Raw genomic sequence first — 17,179 nt, 5'->3', positions numbered from 1 at the left:
TATGTGTTCTTTTGTTCTATTGTTGTTGACATCTTTTGATGATCTGCTTCTATCACTGCTTGTTTGTCCCTACAACCACACCCCCACTCCACTTCTCTCTCTCTCTCTCTCTCTCCGCCCGCCCCCACCCCCCCCACCACACACACCTTAAACCAGCTTATATTTCAACTCTTTCTTGGACTCGAACGCAAGTTCTGTCGAAGGGTCATGAGGACTCGAAACGTCAACTCTTTTCTTCTCCGCCGATGCTGCCAGACCTGCTGAGTTTTTCCAGGTAATTCTGTTTTTGTTTTTGAGTTGAAATATAAGCTGGTTTAAGGTGTGTGTGTGTGTGTGTGTGTGTGTGTGTGTGTGTGTGTGTGTGTGTGTGTGTGTGTGTGTGTGTGTGTGTGTGTGTGTGTGTGTGTGTGTGTGTGTGTGTGTATGTGTATGTGTGTGTGTGTGTGTGTGTGTGTGTGTGCGTGTGTGTGCGTGGGGGGGGTGGCGGAGAGAGAGAGAGAAGTGGAGGGGGGGTGTGGTTGTAGGGACAAACAAGCAGTGATAGATGCAGATCATCAAAAGATGTCAACAACAATAGAACAAAGGAACACATAGGTGTTAAAGTTGGTGATATTATCTAAACGAATGTGCTAATTAAGAATGGATGGTAGGGCCCTCAAGGTATAGCTGTAGTGGGGGTGGAGGGAGCATAAAAGATTTTAAAATATCTAAAAATAATGGAAATAGGTGGGAAAAGAAAAATCTATATAATCTTTTGGAAGAAAAGGAAGGGGGAAACAGAAAGGGGGTGGGGAAGGAGGAGGGAGCTCAAGACCTAAAGTTGTTGAATTCAATATTCAGTCCGGAAGGTTGTAAAGTGCCTAGTTGGAAGATGAGGTGTTGTTCCTCAAGTTTGCGTTGGGCTTCACTACATTTAGTATTGCTCTTTTAGCTACCTCATAGTCTGCAGATTATTCCTCTGATAAGCTAGCATATACATACATTATTGTACCCGATAACACACACCCTTTAATGTTATAGCCAAGCATCTCTTGGCCAATTCGATTTCATAACTATCTTTTCAAATTATGTAAATATCTTCCGTCTCCATCCTCCATAAATTTAGGCACTAACTGAAGATATTTAATTAAATCAAATTCTTCAAAGGAATCAAAGTCATCATCTTCATTACTAACTCTCATTTCCTCCTTTATTCTAAACTTCAGTTTAGACAATTCATATTGCCTGGCTTCTTTCTCTTTCTGAAGCTCTCTATCTCTTTTTCCTTCTCATTCCTTCCTTGATAACTTCTCTCTCTGAAACTGAAGTTCAAGTTTTTGCATTTCTATTTCTTGCAATCTTTCCATTTTCTTGCTCCTCTTTTCCCATGCAAGCGTTTTTATTTCTATTTCTTTTAATCGGCACATTTCAAGATTTTCATTTCTCCTTTTCTTCTAATTCAAGTCTTTTCAGTTCAATTTCTTGTTTTGAGTTCAAGATGCTTCATCTGCAACTGAAGTCTTACTACCTCTAGCTGTGAGATAATAGTTTCAGATGTCTTCCCCTCTAAATGCTGAGTAAGTGCTTGAACCACATCAGCCTTACAAAATTCTGCCTTTCTTTCTACCTGCACTTCATCTGCTTGCTCTCGCAGCTGAGTTTTAGTCCGAGATTTCAAATACTCCACAGTCACATCTTCCACTCCCAGAAAAGTCTTAGCAAATGGCCAAGCCATTTGCAGTCCAACCACTTTAAAATCCTTCAATGCAAAACTCCCGAGTTCAGTGCTATCCTCGTACTCATATCCTTTAAATTCACAAATCCCAATTCAGGCAAGAAATTTTAAATCCTGCAAAGAGCCTTCAAATTTGTTATGACCACAGCTGATGTTGTTTGTCAGGTATGCCAAATCCCAGAGGGAAACTTGCCTTACTGATCATAACCTTTTTGTTGTATTTTGAAGACAAGGGTAAGAACTACTGATCCCAAAAGCATAGAATCCCAGTAGCACCTTTAGGATTTTAAAGTTAAAAGAATTATTAACAAGAAGAAAAAAAACTTAAGCACACAAGATTAAAGTTACGCACTTAAAACAGTCTCTCACAACATCACTACCAACGCCCCCCCCCCCCCAAACATGTGGTCAGAACACACAAGTAAACTACTTGGCAACACCTTCTTTACAGATTTCAATTACAAAAATCCAGTAATATTATCCAAAGGCAAAACTGCTGTTGTTTTAGGAAAGGTATACCACACAACGATTCAAACACTTCACTCTGCTGTGGAAATCCAAGAAAGTTCAGAACATCAACTGCTCTCTGGAACAGTTTTTCCTGGTTTGACTGACTGTTTCAGATTTCACACCTTTTCTCAGCACGGAGCTGGTCTCCGGACATCTCCTCCACACAGCTGCCACAACTCAGCTCAACGTCTTTTCTTAAATATTCTTTTCCCCTTTCATCTTAGATTCCATTGTCCTAAACATCTGTTTGAACTCAACTTTTCCAAAATATAAAAATCTTGTTTACTTATGAATCATTTGCAAGTTGTAAAAGTCCCTTGTCACTTCCAAACTTCCCTTTGAAATTTAACAGCTGAAAAGTCAAGTCCTTAGTTATTTTATAATGCAAATTTAAAAAACCCTGCCTATTTATTGTAAAAGCAACTTCATCATAACCTCCCATTACAAAAGCATGCACCTACCACCTTTTACCCTTTTTTATCTCCTAACTCTCTGTTGAGCTGTCTCTATGAACCTGCCCTTCACCCCCACCCCAGTTTGTTTAATCATGGACACACATACACACACACACACTTCATTACAGAATATCACCATATTCCCAAAATATAGAAAACAAAACCATCTTCACACTTGTGTAATTTTAAGCCATCTGACTGTCTGCAAAAGTGAAATTGTTTTTCACTCAGTTGTGCTGGTTACCTAAAAGTGGAATTAAGAAAATGCAAATCTAAAAAAGAGTTGCAAGAATTATAGAATGTTATAACGCAGGACTTTATGTATCCAAATATAGACTGGATAGTAACAATGTTAAGGGCAGAGAGGGCAAGAATTCCTAGAGTGTGTTCAGGAAAATTTTCTGCAGCGGTATGTTTCCATCCAATGAGAAAGGAGACACTGCTAAACTTGGTTCTTGGGAATGAAGTGGACCCAGTGTCAGTCGGGGAATGTTTAGGGGACAAAGATCATTGTATTATAAGAAAAGGACAAGAAATAATCCAGAGTAAGAATAATTAACTGAGGGAAGGGCAACTTCAATGGGATAAGAAGGGATAAGACCCAGATAAAGTGGAATCAAAGATTGGCAGGCAAACCTGAACAATGGGCTGCCTTTAAAGAGGGGAGACTTCGGGCGCAGTCAGACTATATTCCCATGAAGGGCAAAGGGAGGACAAACAAAACCTGAGCTCCCTGGATGATGAAAGAGATAGAGATTAAGATGAAGAAGAAAAAGGTGTGCTTTTGAGAGATGTCCATTGAATGCTACAACCGAGAACCAGGCTGACTATGGAAGGTTCAGAAGGATTTGGTAAGGGCAAATCATGTTTAACTAAGTTGCTGGAGTTTTTTGAAGAGGTAATAGGGAGGTTTGATGAGGGCAATGCTAATGATGTGGACTTCTGAAAGGCATTTGATACAGTGCCGCACAACAGACCTGTGAGCAAAGTTAGAGCTTGTGGAATAAAATGTACAGTAGCAATATGGATACAACATTAGCTGAGTGACAAAAAGCAGAGTAGTGGTTAATGTATGTTTTTCAGACTGGAGGAAGGTTTGTAGTAAAGTTTCCCAAGGGTCAGCTCTTCCAGATATGTATATTAATTATCTTGACCTTAATGTACAGGGCACAATTTCAAAATTTGCAGATGATAAACTTTGAAGCATTGTGAACTGTGAGGAGGATAATGTAGAACTTCAAAAGGACGTAGACAAGTTGCTGGAGTGGCCGGACAAGTGGTCGATGAAATTTAATGCAGAGAAGTGTGGATTGATTCATTTTGGTAGGAAGAACACAGAGACAATATACAATAAAGGGTACGATTCTAAAAGAGATAAAGGGACTGAGGGACCTGGGTGTATATGTGCCTAATTAATTGAAGGTGTCAGGACAGGTTGAGAGCTCAGTTTATAAATAAAACATAGTGTCCTAGGCTTTGTTAATAGGGGCGTAGAGTACAAAAGCATGGAGGTTTTGTTAAGCTTGTAAAGAACATCAGTTCAACCTCAACTGGAGTATTGTGTCCAGTTCTGGGTGCCACACTTAAGAAATGACTTGCAGCATTATGGAGAGTGAAGAAACAATTCACAAGAATGATTCTGGGGATGAGGAACTTCGGTCACATTAATAGATTGGAGAAGTTGGGACTCTTCCTTGGAGAAGGGAAGGTTGAGAGGAGATTTGATAGAGGTATTCAAACCATGAAAAAGGAAAAACTGTTCCCATTGGTGGAAAGATCGAGAATGAGAGGGCACAGATTTAATGTATTTGGCGCAAGCAGCAATGGAGACACAACGAGTGGTTAAGATCCAGAGTGCACTGCCTGAGTATGGTGGGGGCAGGTTCAATCAAGACATTAAAGAATGAATTGAATTATTATCTGAAAAGGAAGAATGTGCAGACTTATGGAGAGAAGGCAGGGGAATGGCCTAGCTGCTGTTAGTTTTACATCAGTTTGAATGAATGGAGAGCAATGGAACTGGTTTTACCCAGTCAAGTGTCAGTCTTGGCTCAGTGGTAGTGCACTCACCCCTGAGTCTGAAGGTTCAAGCCCCACTCTGGAGATTTGAGCAAATAATCCAGATTGATACTTAAGTACAATACTGAAAAAGTGCTGCTGTATTTCTCTCGGCTGGGACGTTACAAGAGCCAGTTGTGAAAACTGGTAGATGAAAGACAATGACCACTTGAATGAGGAAATGAAAAAGCATGAAAGGGACACAATGACTTTAAAATAGCTAAGTAAGGTATTAAGTAAATACATTGAAAAGATACAGACATCAAAAGCTAAGATGCCAAATGGAAGTGGGCAAACTGTAAAGAATAGAAGAAACATGGATATGAAAATGGAGGTGATGCTGAAAAAACGGCCACTCATTCATTGTGGCTTGACTCGTCCTCACTGCCTGGCCCCTCAAACCCTTTGGATTGAGATGGTCTCGGGTGTAAGTCCGAAAGTCATCTTTCTTTAGATACCTAACTGACCAGGAAGATTAAATGGGAGTCTGGGAATTCCTTTACAATTTCATTTAAATAGGAATATTGGGCTTGCGCTTGTTGTATGTAAGTCCTTAAAAACCTCGGACTCTCTAAAGGGGTTGAAACCTCATATCTCTATCTCTGATCCCTTCTTATCTGATCTTTTGCACCTTGGGTATTAGTGTTTGGTGGCAGAAGGTCAGAAAAAATCAGCCCCGCAAATGTTGAGTGAAATTCTTCAGTTCTACAAAATAATCAAAGAAATGTTGAAGTTTTTGAAAATGAAATGAGCACACTAACAGAGTTTCTGAGTGTTCTCTGAAGACCTGACGAAGTTTATGTTTATGATAGTTTTCAAGAAGTTATTAATGTTAATTAAGTGAGCAAGATTAATTAATCTTTGAGGGCAGTCTCAATTTGCTTGCTTATCTGATGGAAATGCTTAGCTAGTATGCTGGAGTGATAAGCCAAGCATTTTAATTGACCATTGTGATACAGTTCTTATCATTTTTTTTTCCAGTGCCCTGCATTGAATTTGTTATGGGAGAAGTGCTGCAGTGACAATGTGGTGGTTCGGACAGCCTGCTGTGAGGCATTGGTTGCACTTGTTGCACGGAACCGTGCTGATTTTAATTATGTGCTCAATGGAATTTTGAAGCTAATTCCCTCTGCCAGGTACCAGAGATCATTAAGCGAGCTTTGAGCAACTTTTTCATTGGACCGAGACATTTCAGTTGCTTTCACGGATAATATCCTTTGTCATAGCATTGGATTTAACTGTAAAAGCTTATAATCCATGTAAATCCACATTCATGACTGATGTGAGTTCGGGAAGGCGCTTAGCCTTTTGTGTGCAAAAGTACTGTGGATGAGGATAACATTTGGAAGAGCGTAAGGTGTTTCCACTTCACCCATCCCCTAATTATCAGTTTTAACCAAATTTAGGGAGAGATTGGCCTCTACAATCTCGAAGAAATGACACTTTGTCATCTTGCTTTGAAGTGACTTTTATGTTATATATTGCTGATTTATTGGGAGTTACTGAGAAATGTATACCCTGATTGACTTCGCTGTTGGCAGAAGAGCCTGTAAAGGGTGCACATGACCCAGGGACTGCCTGGGATGCTCTAGGTTTTGAACCCATGACCATGGCAGCATGACATAGCAGCTGTGCACACCTGACTACTTGGAGAGCTCTGGGTTCTCTTCTGTATTTGTGCAAGTGGATACCAATGATTGATCCTCTTGTTTTCTTTTTGAGAAGGGAGTGAAAATATTTACAGGGTGAAACTTGAGCAGTGTTTTGAAAATACAGAACTGCTGCCCCATGGGCTAGTCAGTGTAAAGGATGATATGGCCAAAGTGCCAAAATTCAGGTTTTCCAGTCATATGTCCATAGCCATTACTATATCGACTGACTTTTTTTTCCCGAATCAGCTGCATATTTATTTGCAATATTGTTCCTTCAGAGTTAAGAACAACAAAACGTAAAGGTTGCAAAATAGTTAACCATCCAGTCCTCCTCCTGTGATAACTTGAATTGTCCTAATGTCTTTATTTCCACTACCTTACCTGGTAGTTCATTCCAAACGTTTATTACTCTTACAGAATTTTTAAAAATGCTCTCCACTGCTTTTGCTTGTCATCTTCTACTGACTTGACTTTCAAAATAACATACTGTTTGCTTTTTTGATTCTGTTGTATAATATACCTTTATTGAAGTCATTTTTACTTTATTGCAAGTTCCTGTACACTTCCCAGTACATGTCTGCAAAGCCAGGATTCTGCCCAATATTCTAAGTGAGATTTAGGCTGTTCGTTCACTTGGATTTGGCTGTTATTGAGTACAGGTAGACCAGTTTAATACTTAAAACCTGACCTGGAATAGTGTATCATCAAATTTACAACCAAAAGCAACTACACATTTCTAAGAAGAATTAGGCTTGCTGCTCTTAAAACTTGACCATGCAATAGTTAGCATTTCAAAACAATGTAAGATCAAAATTCAATGCAAAGCACAGATTTGAGAGAGGTTGTTGTGAGCATATTATGAGAGTGGAATGATTGTGTTTGGGGGCAATACATTATTAAGATTGAGGTCAAAGCCTTAAATCGATGCCTCCTCGAAGCTGGATACGTGATTTTAAAAATTTTTGTTCAGTCATCAAAGTGAGGGATGTTTGTGCTGGAGAATAGAATTCTTCGTATTTCAGACACCTAGGCCCTGATATTTACAGGGAGAGAGCTGGGTGCATGTTAGTGGCAAGGAAATTTGGTAACAGTGGGAAAATGGAGTGTTGAGAGGGAGCAATTTGCAGCAGTAGGTTTGCGTCAGGCAGAGGGAAGCACTCATGCTCCTCCTGACCCACAAGCAGTATTGGAGAAGCACTTAACTCTGGATCTGGCAGCTGCCACCTCCTTTCGGCTGCTGGGCTTCCCGACCCTTGGGGAAACCTGGCCCACGGCTGTTAAATTCAAACGGTTGCCAAAATCTGAGGAACGGAGCCTCATTTAAATATGATTGTTACCTAACTGCCTTTCCAGCGCAGGTTACCTCAGATGCTCCTAAACCCGCTGTGATTAAACCTACAATAGCAGATTTTGGCCCCAAAGTACGCCGCTGTTAATAATGAAAGCAATATAATTGAGCTTTTTTAATGCAGTTTAAAAATCTATGATTACATGCTGGAAAAATACTGGTTCTAATCAGAATGTCTTTTCTGATTTTATTAGTGTACAGAGGCAAATCGTCCCAGTATTTGCAATATCCTTGTAAATAAATTAACCTATCCTGTGTTCCCCCCCCCCCCCCCCAAAAAAAAAGCTGATATGTGTAAAGTAGGCTTCCTCAGACTGGCTTGATGTCTCAAAAGGTCCATGTTATCCATTCATGCCTTCCAGTTTGCTAGTTCCCCACTGTCAAAATTAAGAATTTAAATTTCATTGCAGGTATAATGTTCAGGATGTTAATTTTGCTTCAACAATGTCATACATGGAATAACACCAATTTTCTTTTGCAGTAATGTCCAAGGTTTGATTAGAAGTATTGGTAAATTGCTACAGATGCAAGCACAGGGAACTGAACAAAGTAAGAAAACAGTGTATTCGTGTCCCTATGCTATCAGGTAAATCTTGGATTACAAAAATGTATATTTTGACGTATTGATTATTTCAATACCATGGTGAGCTCTATAGCCTTGAGATATATCAACTGTTATGAAATAATTAAATCTCCACATTGTCCAGGACTGGAATTCAACATAAATTGGTGGGATAAATATTTTTCCTGTCTGATGTGAAACAATCTTAGGGCTGTCAATCCAGATCCCACAGCTCAAAACTGCCCACAAACCTGATCGTTCTTCTACATTGCCAATTTCACTGATTGAATGTACGTTATAAAGTTGTTGGGGAAATGGATATGATGTCAGTCAATGGGTTAATTTCACATTTGGACAGCAATCGTGTTTCCAAAGACAGTCGTGACATAAGAACAAAAGAAATAGGAACATGATTAGGAGTGCCACTCCCATGCTATTCCCAAGAGCTTTCCAGTTTTTTTTCCTTTTCAAGTATTTATCCAATTCCCTTTTTGGAAGTTATTACTGAATCCATTTCCACCACCCTTTCGGGCAATGCATTCCAGGTCACAACAACTCGCTGCACAATTTTTTTTCCTCAGGTGGCCTCCGGTTACCTTTTTGTCAGTATCCTTAAATCTGTGTCCTCTTGTGGCTGACGTTTTTGCCACTGGAAACCGCTTCTTCTTATTTTCTCTTTCAAAATGGCTCAGGATTTTGAATTCCTCTGTCAAATCTCTCGTCAACAGTGGGAAGACAGTGCTTTACGAGGGTGGGTATGTTGGGCAATCAGTGGCAGGAATGCAGAGGTGGGTGGCCGCAGATGTGAGATTATATGCTGAAAAGTCCTGAAGCATGCTCAACCCTTCTCATCACAATTAAATAGTAGCTTACCTCCTCCAATTGGAAATGGTGCTCCCTTGCAGGAGTTATCAAGTGTCCTTCTAAAGGGCTGCATCGCCTCCATACTCATTGCATGTCTTGCCAATTTATTCTAAGGGGTAATGATTCTCTGCAAAAAGAAATAGATTTTGAATACTAATCCCAATCTTTGTCTCCAAATTGTGTATAGGAATAATCTCCAGTTCTTCATCCCACCTGCTTCAAATAACCTTGCTAACTGAACTGCATACAATCCTCTCAATTTTTAAAAAAACACTTTGCAATCTCAGAGGGGATATGATCAATCCGCCAAAGTAAATACTCCTAAATCTTGGAGCCTATCCTCATAATTAACAACTCTATGATATGATGCCATTCTGGTTGCCCCACTTCCCCCGCTAGATTCCCTCTGCAGCTTTGATAGCCATCACTATGAGGGGTTATCAGCACACCAAGTGTGAATGTACCAGAGCCTTATATAGCTGAAGAATAATTCCCTTTGTCCTACACTCAACAGTCTCAGAAATACCACCTAAATCTCTCACTCGTTTTCTCTATAGCAACCTAATGAATAGAAACTACCCCACAGTTCTGGTTTCTACTTTGCCGAGTCTCTGTGTTAGGCACAGATTTTGAACTTCAAAATAATGAAGAAAATCCAGCCTGTGTATGCTGTGCCAGTACAATATTGTCATTTGATGATGAAACTATAGCTCCTAATATGATTGTGTATTTACATGCCCAAACCTTTGAAGGTGGCATGAGAAGTTGATAAGGTGATATAAAAAAAACATACAGGATCCTTGGCTTTATAAATAAAGCTGAGGGCTTTGAGGGCTGAGGGAATCCTGCCGGGGCAGGCTGCGTGGATGGGTGGGATGGGTGGTGGTGCGGGTGGAGCTTCTGCCTGGAAGTTCAGGCTCCCCCAGATGCTATGGATTTGTGACAGATTTACAGGCTTGGCTTCTAGATGGGCAGAATGCACTCTAGTGCCAGGCTGCAGCCGCACACAAGTTGCCTGAACGCTGGAACTGATGGTAGGGGAGCTTGAAGGGGCAGGGGAAAAGCACTTAAATTGTCTCTGAAGCAGTCCTCGTTGTCCTTTGCCCAGTGGGTTCCTGAATGCCTTGGAAACCCACCAAAACTGGGTTAAACCTGGAAAGTATGGGGGGACAGTGGTGGTGAAAACTGGGGATGAAGAGAAATTGTTAGTTAGGATCTGGAATGCACTATCTGAAATGGTGGTTGTCATGAAAGGATAATAATTCTCATAATATTGTAATTTTATTGTAAAAGATTAATACTGGGGTTTGGAGTGTGTATGTCTTAACTGAGTTGGACACAGATGTTATGGAGGCTTTGACTCATCAAAAAAAGCTAGGTTTCAAATGCTGAATATGTAAACGTGGCTGAAGTTTTAGAATGTGAGGAGAGTTTGCATTTTTAGATATATCAGGGTAGTTTTAATTTCAACGTGATGGTAAGCTAGCCAGAGAAGCTAGGCCAGGCAGTGTGTTTATTTTTATCAAAGGTTACTGATAATAATAGCACCATGCAATGATTTATATTATGAAAAAAGTAAAGTTCCAAAGACAAATGGGAACAATGGAATTTGCATTTAAAGGGAGAAACATGTATAAAGGGGAATGAGGCTACGTGTTGGAAGACATTTTAAGATTTACCAGAAGTGTGAAAAATCTCCATTATTTGTGCATTAAGGCTGCTGTCTACAGAAACCGAAGCTGGGAAAAGCCACTTTGAATTTTACTGTTCAGGGTATTGTGTTGACTTGCCTGCATCTGTTTAAATCTATTTATTTTACTGTTGCCTTAATGGGGGTGTAACTGGAAGCCATATTAATTAGGAGCAGAATTTTACATCCCGCAGGCGGGCATGGACCCGACCCGATCAGGCGTAAAATAGCACACAATGATGTTGGGTGTGCGTCCTGATATCATTGCATACTCGCATGGTATTTTGATGATCAGGCACGCATGAGCTGCTGCCAACAATTAAGAGGCTTATTAAGGCCATTAAACGAGCAATTAAGACAGATTTTTCACTGTCCTCCAACCTTACGGTTGGCAGGCAGGTGAATCAGCCAGCTGGGGCCTTTGCATTTTTGAGGAAACCTCATCCATGGGCGGGATGAAGTTTTCAACATAAATTTTTTTTAAAAATTAATGTTTTGACATTATTATTAAGTTCATGTGAGTGACTCCTATGTGGGGATATTTTTCAGATTTTCCACATCTTTATTTTTGATATTAAAATTCTTCAGCTGCCTTAAGCAGCTCTCTGCCTTCAGGGAGATTTCATTGTGTGCTCCCCCATGCCTGCGCAGACTTCAACACTCGCTCTTCTCCTGCCTCCACCCTGGCAGCGCTGAGCCTTTCGGTGCGCATTTCACACTGGCTGGCCATTAATTGGCCAGCCAAACTGAAATCGAGGTCACAGGCGGTGGACTGTTATCTGGCCGCTCCCGGACCACCCGCTGCGCCCGCCGATGACCCGAAAATCTTGCCTCTAGGGCTTTTAGGAGTTGTTATAGTAGTAATTTGTAGACCTATGTATGTGCTTGAAATCTTTTCTTTTGTTAATAAATGTTTAAGTTAGTTTTGTAAAAAATCTCTAGAATCTTGGTGGACTTATTACTATTGAATTCAGGGCACGCATCTTGAAATAAAATACAAATTGCAAAATCATTGTGTGATCAAGTTTCCCTCATGGATTTAATCCGCCTGGCACACATCATCTGCCATGTCATAACAGTGGTGGAAGCAGATTTGGTGACATCTTTCAAAATGAAATTGTTTATGTAAATTGGAGAGGATAGATTGAAAGGTTTACTGAAAAAGGGCAGAGAAATAGGACTGATTGGATAGCTCTCTGAGTCAGTATGGGCACAATGTGCCAAATAGCTTCCTTCTGTGCTGTAGGATTTTATGAGATATGTAACATGCAAGATATAAAATTGGCAATATTTGCAAGGTCTGTAGCCTTCAGTGTTATTGATATTTTCTGAGGGAAGATCATTGGATTGCCAAGCATATTTTGAATTTGGCAGGCAAGCCTTAGATTACAGGAGATGCAAGTAACCAGATGGTGAGTGCTAAAACTTAGTGTAGAGCCTAGTGAGCCAGAACCTTGAATCAATAATTATTCAGCTTGGAGAACCTTTTAAATTTAATTCTGAAGTAGTAATTACAGCAGTGATTCCAGGGCCATTTTTTTAAAAGAAAGAAATGTAACAGCAAGCTCTTTTAAAGCATATAATTTCAAATGTATGAATTATTAAAATTCATGCTTGACATAATGTGTTGAAAAGCAATGAAATAAATTTTTTGTTCTAATTGTTTATTCTAATGGAAATATACACCTGGAGTTGTGACCAAAGGCTTTGGCTGTTCTGTGAAATTGTATTTTCTTTTGTGCATCAGTAGCTGTATAATAAATTATGTTCAAACCCCGTTGATGGTTATTTATTGTGGGACCTATGAACGTAAATCAAATTCAGTCTCCTAAGAAGCTTTGCGATCCTAACCAGAGTTTAAGGTGAACCGGAGGTTAAGCACACCCTTCAACTTGCATTTACTGCATCATGATGGTGCTGTTTTGTGTCAGCATCCTGATGTTATTAGTTTGAAGGATGTGACCCTGGACAGTGTTTTTTAAAAAAAAAACTAATTTTCTGGAATAGCTTTCTGAATGTCCATACATTAATTGTAAGGTGAAACTTCCTTCTGCTTCTCCATCTCCCCACCCCCCACTCCCCTCCACTTTGGTCTCCACAAAACTTTGTGATCAGGCAAGAATTTGACCTGGCCATGGGTTTCTGCTGGTGCTAGTGTGAATTTGTATGCAAAGTATGCTGGAATACCCATGAGTGCATCTGATTCTTCTTTCTTTTGGGTCCAGTCATCTCTCCTTCAACCGTTGAATCCTAGGATTCAAAGACTCTGAGATTTGCAAGTGCGGCAATCAATGATCACTTCTCTGTTGGAGCATTTCAGTGCTCCAGAGTGCCATTCTGCATGCTGTCTTTTTAAAATGAGATGTTTCCACTTTTATTTTCAACTTAACTTTGGAACTTAATGCCAAGTTATTTTATCTATGATATTTCCACTTATAATTGCAAAGAATAGCTTTCCTTGTTTTTAAAGTATCTGGTAGAAACACATAGAAATGGTTTCTGATTAAAATTCACTTCTTCTTATTTTACATCAAAGGTTATCAGTAGAGGTTGTGTGTGGTCAAGGTTGTCTCGGTTTATGACAAAATAATAGTTTTACTACAGAATGTATTCTGAAGTGTTGTCCAAGTAGGATCTGGGGTTTAAAAAAAAAGTCTCCAGTTAAAACAATTTAGAGGACCCATTCACAACATGGTCGTGCTAAAATAATTTATATTGGTTAAATTAATGGCCAGTGAAGCAGAGCAATTGAGAGATTAAAAATGTGGAGCATAGTTGTGGACTATTCCATGGCTGAGATAGATTATCAGGGTAGACATATGATAACCAGATATGTGGAGTTCTAATTTACCTCTTATCGTGTGCGACAGTCTCTTCTCATTAATTAGCAGCATTGTTTAGCGTTTGACTTTAGTTATAGCCATGCTGCCTCTTACTGTGGCAATGCAAAGTGGCTTCCTTGCTTGCTTTTGGTATGATGTGTGCATGCACACATGAAGGTAAATATGTCATTGTTGTGACACTCAGAGCGTGCATCCTGAGACTTAGAACCAATTTTGCAAAATCTGAAATAGTCAACAAATCTGAATGGCAACATAGTTGTGAAAAAAAGTAATCTTATAAATCTCATAGTTCCAACAAGATTACTTTTTTTTTTGTTTAGCTTTAAATTCAGGGTAAATGAAGAGGGTCATGTGACCTGAAGTCTGCCCAACAGTAAGCCTGTATATTTTAATTGTTTGTTTGAAATCAAAAGAAGGCTTAGATTATTTTATTGAGAAGGTGGTGCAAGGTATTTATGCTTGGAGACAATGGCAACAGTGTCTGAGTTTACCATAAGTAGACGCTTGAGTCTCCCAAGACCGCAGAAAGGTGTTGTTGGTATCAGATTTTTTTTTCATTCATGGGATGTGGGCTTTGCTGGCTGGGCCAGCATTTTTATTGCCCAGCTCTAGTTGCCCTTGAGAAGGTAGTGGTGAGCTGCTGCCTTGAACCGCTGCAGTCCATGCGGTGTAGGTACACCCACAGTGCTGTTAAGAAGGGAGTTCCGGGATTTTGACCCAGCGACGGTGATATATTTCCAAGTCAGGATGGTGAGCGATTTGGAGGGGAACTTACAGGTGGCGATGTTCCCTTCTATCTGCTGCCCTTGTACTTCTAGATGGCAGTGGTCATGGGTTTGGAAGGTGCTGTCTAAGGAGCCTTGGTGAATCCCTGCAGTGCATCTTGTAGATGGTACACACTGCTGCTACTGTACGTCGATGGTGGAGGGAGCAAATGTTTTTGGATATGGTGCTAATCAAGTGGGCTGCTTTGTTTTGGGTGGTGTCCAGCTTACTCAGTGTTGTGGGAGCTGCACTCATCTAGTGGGGTATTCCACCACACTCGTGACTTGTGCCTCGCATAGATGATGGACAGGCTTTGGAGAGTCAGGAGGTGGGTTACTCGTTGCACAATTCCTAGCCTCTTGACCTGCTCTTGTAGCCACAATATTTATATATGGCTAGTCCAGTTCAGTTTCTGGTCAATGATAAACCCCAGGATGTTGATAGTGGGGATTCAGTGATGGTAATGCCATTGAACATCAAGGGGCGATGGTTGGATTCTGTCTTGTTGGAGATGGTCATTGCCTGGCACTTGTATGGCGTGAATGTTACTTGTCACTTGTCAGCCCAAGCCTGGATATTTTCCGGGCCTTGCTGCATTTGGACATGGTCTGCTTCAGTATCAGAGGAGCCATGCATGGTGCTGAACATCGTTCAATCATCAGCAGACATCCCCACTTCTGTCCTTATGGTGGAAGGAAGGTCATTTTTGAAGCCGCTGAAGATGGTTGGGCTGAGGACCCTACCCCGAGGAGCTCCTGCAGTGATGTACTGGAGCTGAAGTGACTGATCTCCAACAACCACAGCCATTTTCCTTTGTGCTAGGTATGACTCCGACCAGCGGAGAGTTTTCCCCCTGTATCCCATTGACTCCAGTTTTGCTAGGGCTTCTTGATGCCACACTCTGTCAAGTGCTTCCTTGATATCAAGGGAACTCACTCTCATCTCACCAGTTGTGCTGCAAACTGACCCATTTATTTCTAGGTTGAAAGGAGTTGGGATCAAGGATAGCTAATTGGCATTTCTACCCAGATGCAAAGTTAATATGCTTCACGTTGCCATAGGGAAGAGGGCAGAGGAAGCCATCTTTGAGATCCAGTTCCAGGCTTCCTCACAAATCAATTAATATCACAGATAGACAGTAGAGGTTGTGTGTGTTCAACGGAGAAAAAAGGCTGCTTGACTTTGAGCTACCACAGCCAGATGCTGGAGAGATAGTCTCTCGTCAAAGAGACACCTGCTGTAGCCATCTAAGGATTCTGAGAGATTCATCTGGCATGGCCAGGGGCAAGAAGGATTGATGGAACAGATTTTACTACTGACGGTTGATTTACGAAGCTGTCCGAAAACTGGGGAACACCTGCGGAGATGGACACTTGAAGTTACTACTCGGTGAATCTGGGACATGGGAACCATGGAGCAACTATGGACTGTTTGCTAAAAAGACTGTAATTCCTTGGAGAATGCTATGTGTAATAAGTCTAAAAGGGGAATGTTCCTTTCTGGAGTTGGAAGTATAAGTTGCCTATAAAGATAAAAGTGTTCATTTAATAGTCATTTTCATCATTTGTTACAATAAACGTTTTAAAATGTGAAATTTTGCCGTGTCATTCTTTCAGTTGTTAACTGGAAGATTGAATTTCTTTTTCAAATGTTATCGGCCTCTACGGAGATAGTAACATTGTGTTGTAAATAATTGTTGCACGCTCAAATACTGAACTGTAAAATGTGCAGGATAATGCAGCATTAGTTAACAATGGAATATTATAGTATCAATGGTTTAGTGCTTCTGTTTCTCAGTTTCCTTAAAAGCATTCAATGAAGTGATGATCCAAGCATCTGCTGTTGTTTCCTGTCCTCCCAGTAATGCTCATTCTCTGAAAACTCGTGGATGAAGATTGCATCCACTGTTGTGTAATATGAAGTCTGACTTATGAATTATCTTCCGTAACTTCTTTCTGAAAGAGTATCATTAATGAAATTAGGTTAGGTGTTGACTATTTTCAGCAACTGCCTTGACGTGCTCTGCTACGTTATTGCTTCCCTGCTGTGAGACTTGGCTGTCCTTTTAAATGTTTAAGGCTTTGCTGCAACCTAAACGACATTTTTGTATTGGACCAAATACTCGTTATTTTATAAGGAGAGAAAATCAAAGTAGGTGTGATACAACTGAACTTTTTTTTTGTTGACCTGATAGGGTTGAGAGGTGAGAAATAATATGGAGACATAGTGTGTGAGGTTAGCTATTGATTTTAGCTTACAGTGTAATCAAGTTCAACATTTGTCTTGTTAGTGTCTCCTCCTTTAATTAAAAACCATACCATTTCTCAGAAGACACTGTTTGAAGCATCATTAAGGTCCTGTCAGACAGAAGCATTCAATCTAAGCTATAATGACTTTATCCTGTGGATAAATGAGAGGAAAGCAAATTGCCCCTTTGTGTTAAATAGTCCTGAGAGACATACAGCAAATGGCCTGACTGAGGTTAGACCAATAGTGTCCTACTTATTCCTTTCATCTTGACTATTTGCTGTTTTTTTTAACTCGTTATCTTCTGGTGCTTTGTTTGGTATTAGACTTTTTAATAGGGGTGAGGTTGACAGGTGTATTCATTATCTGTTTGGTAATATGGAAATATGTGCAATTGTTGGAGATGTGCAAATTTTGGATTTTTTTGGGGAGTGGAGTTGCATTTCTACAGTTTTATCCCATAACTCAAAT

At 40.2% G+C, this 17,179-nt stretch overlaps 1 protein-coding gene across 6 annotated transcripts in view; it reads left to right on the top strand.

The window, feature by feature from the left end:
* focad (focadhesin) overlaps positions 1 to 17,179 on the top strand; it is a 246,608-nt gene that overhangs the window by 48,953 nt on the left and 180,476 nt on the right. For all 6 annotated transcript variants that reach the window (XM_041186298.1, XM_041186297.1, XM_041186293.1 and 3 more), the window contains exons 4-5: positions 5,719 to 5,873; positions 8,219 to 8,323. In XM_041186298.1, coding sequence (XP_041042232.1) covers positions 5,719 to 5,873; positions 8,219 to 8,323 — 260 coding nt within the window. The remainder of the gene's footprint in view (positions 1 to 5,718; positions 5,874 to 8,218; positions 8,324 to 17,179) is intronic.

This window comes from Carcharodon carcharias, chromosome 4 (genome assembly GCF_017639515.1).
Source record: "Carcharodon carcharias isolate sCarCar2 chromosome 4, sCarCar2.pri, whole genome shotgun sequence".
In the NCBI taxonomy this organism is placed as follows: domain Eukaryota; kingdom Metazoa; phylum Chordata; class Chondrichthyes; order Lamniformes; family Lamnidae; genus Carcharodon; species Carcharodon carcharias.
This window is presented reverse-complemented; position numbering and strand designations above follow the sequence as displayed.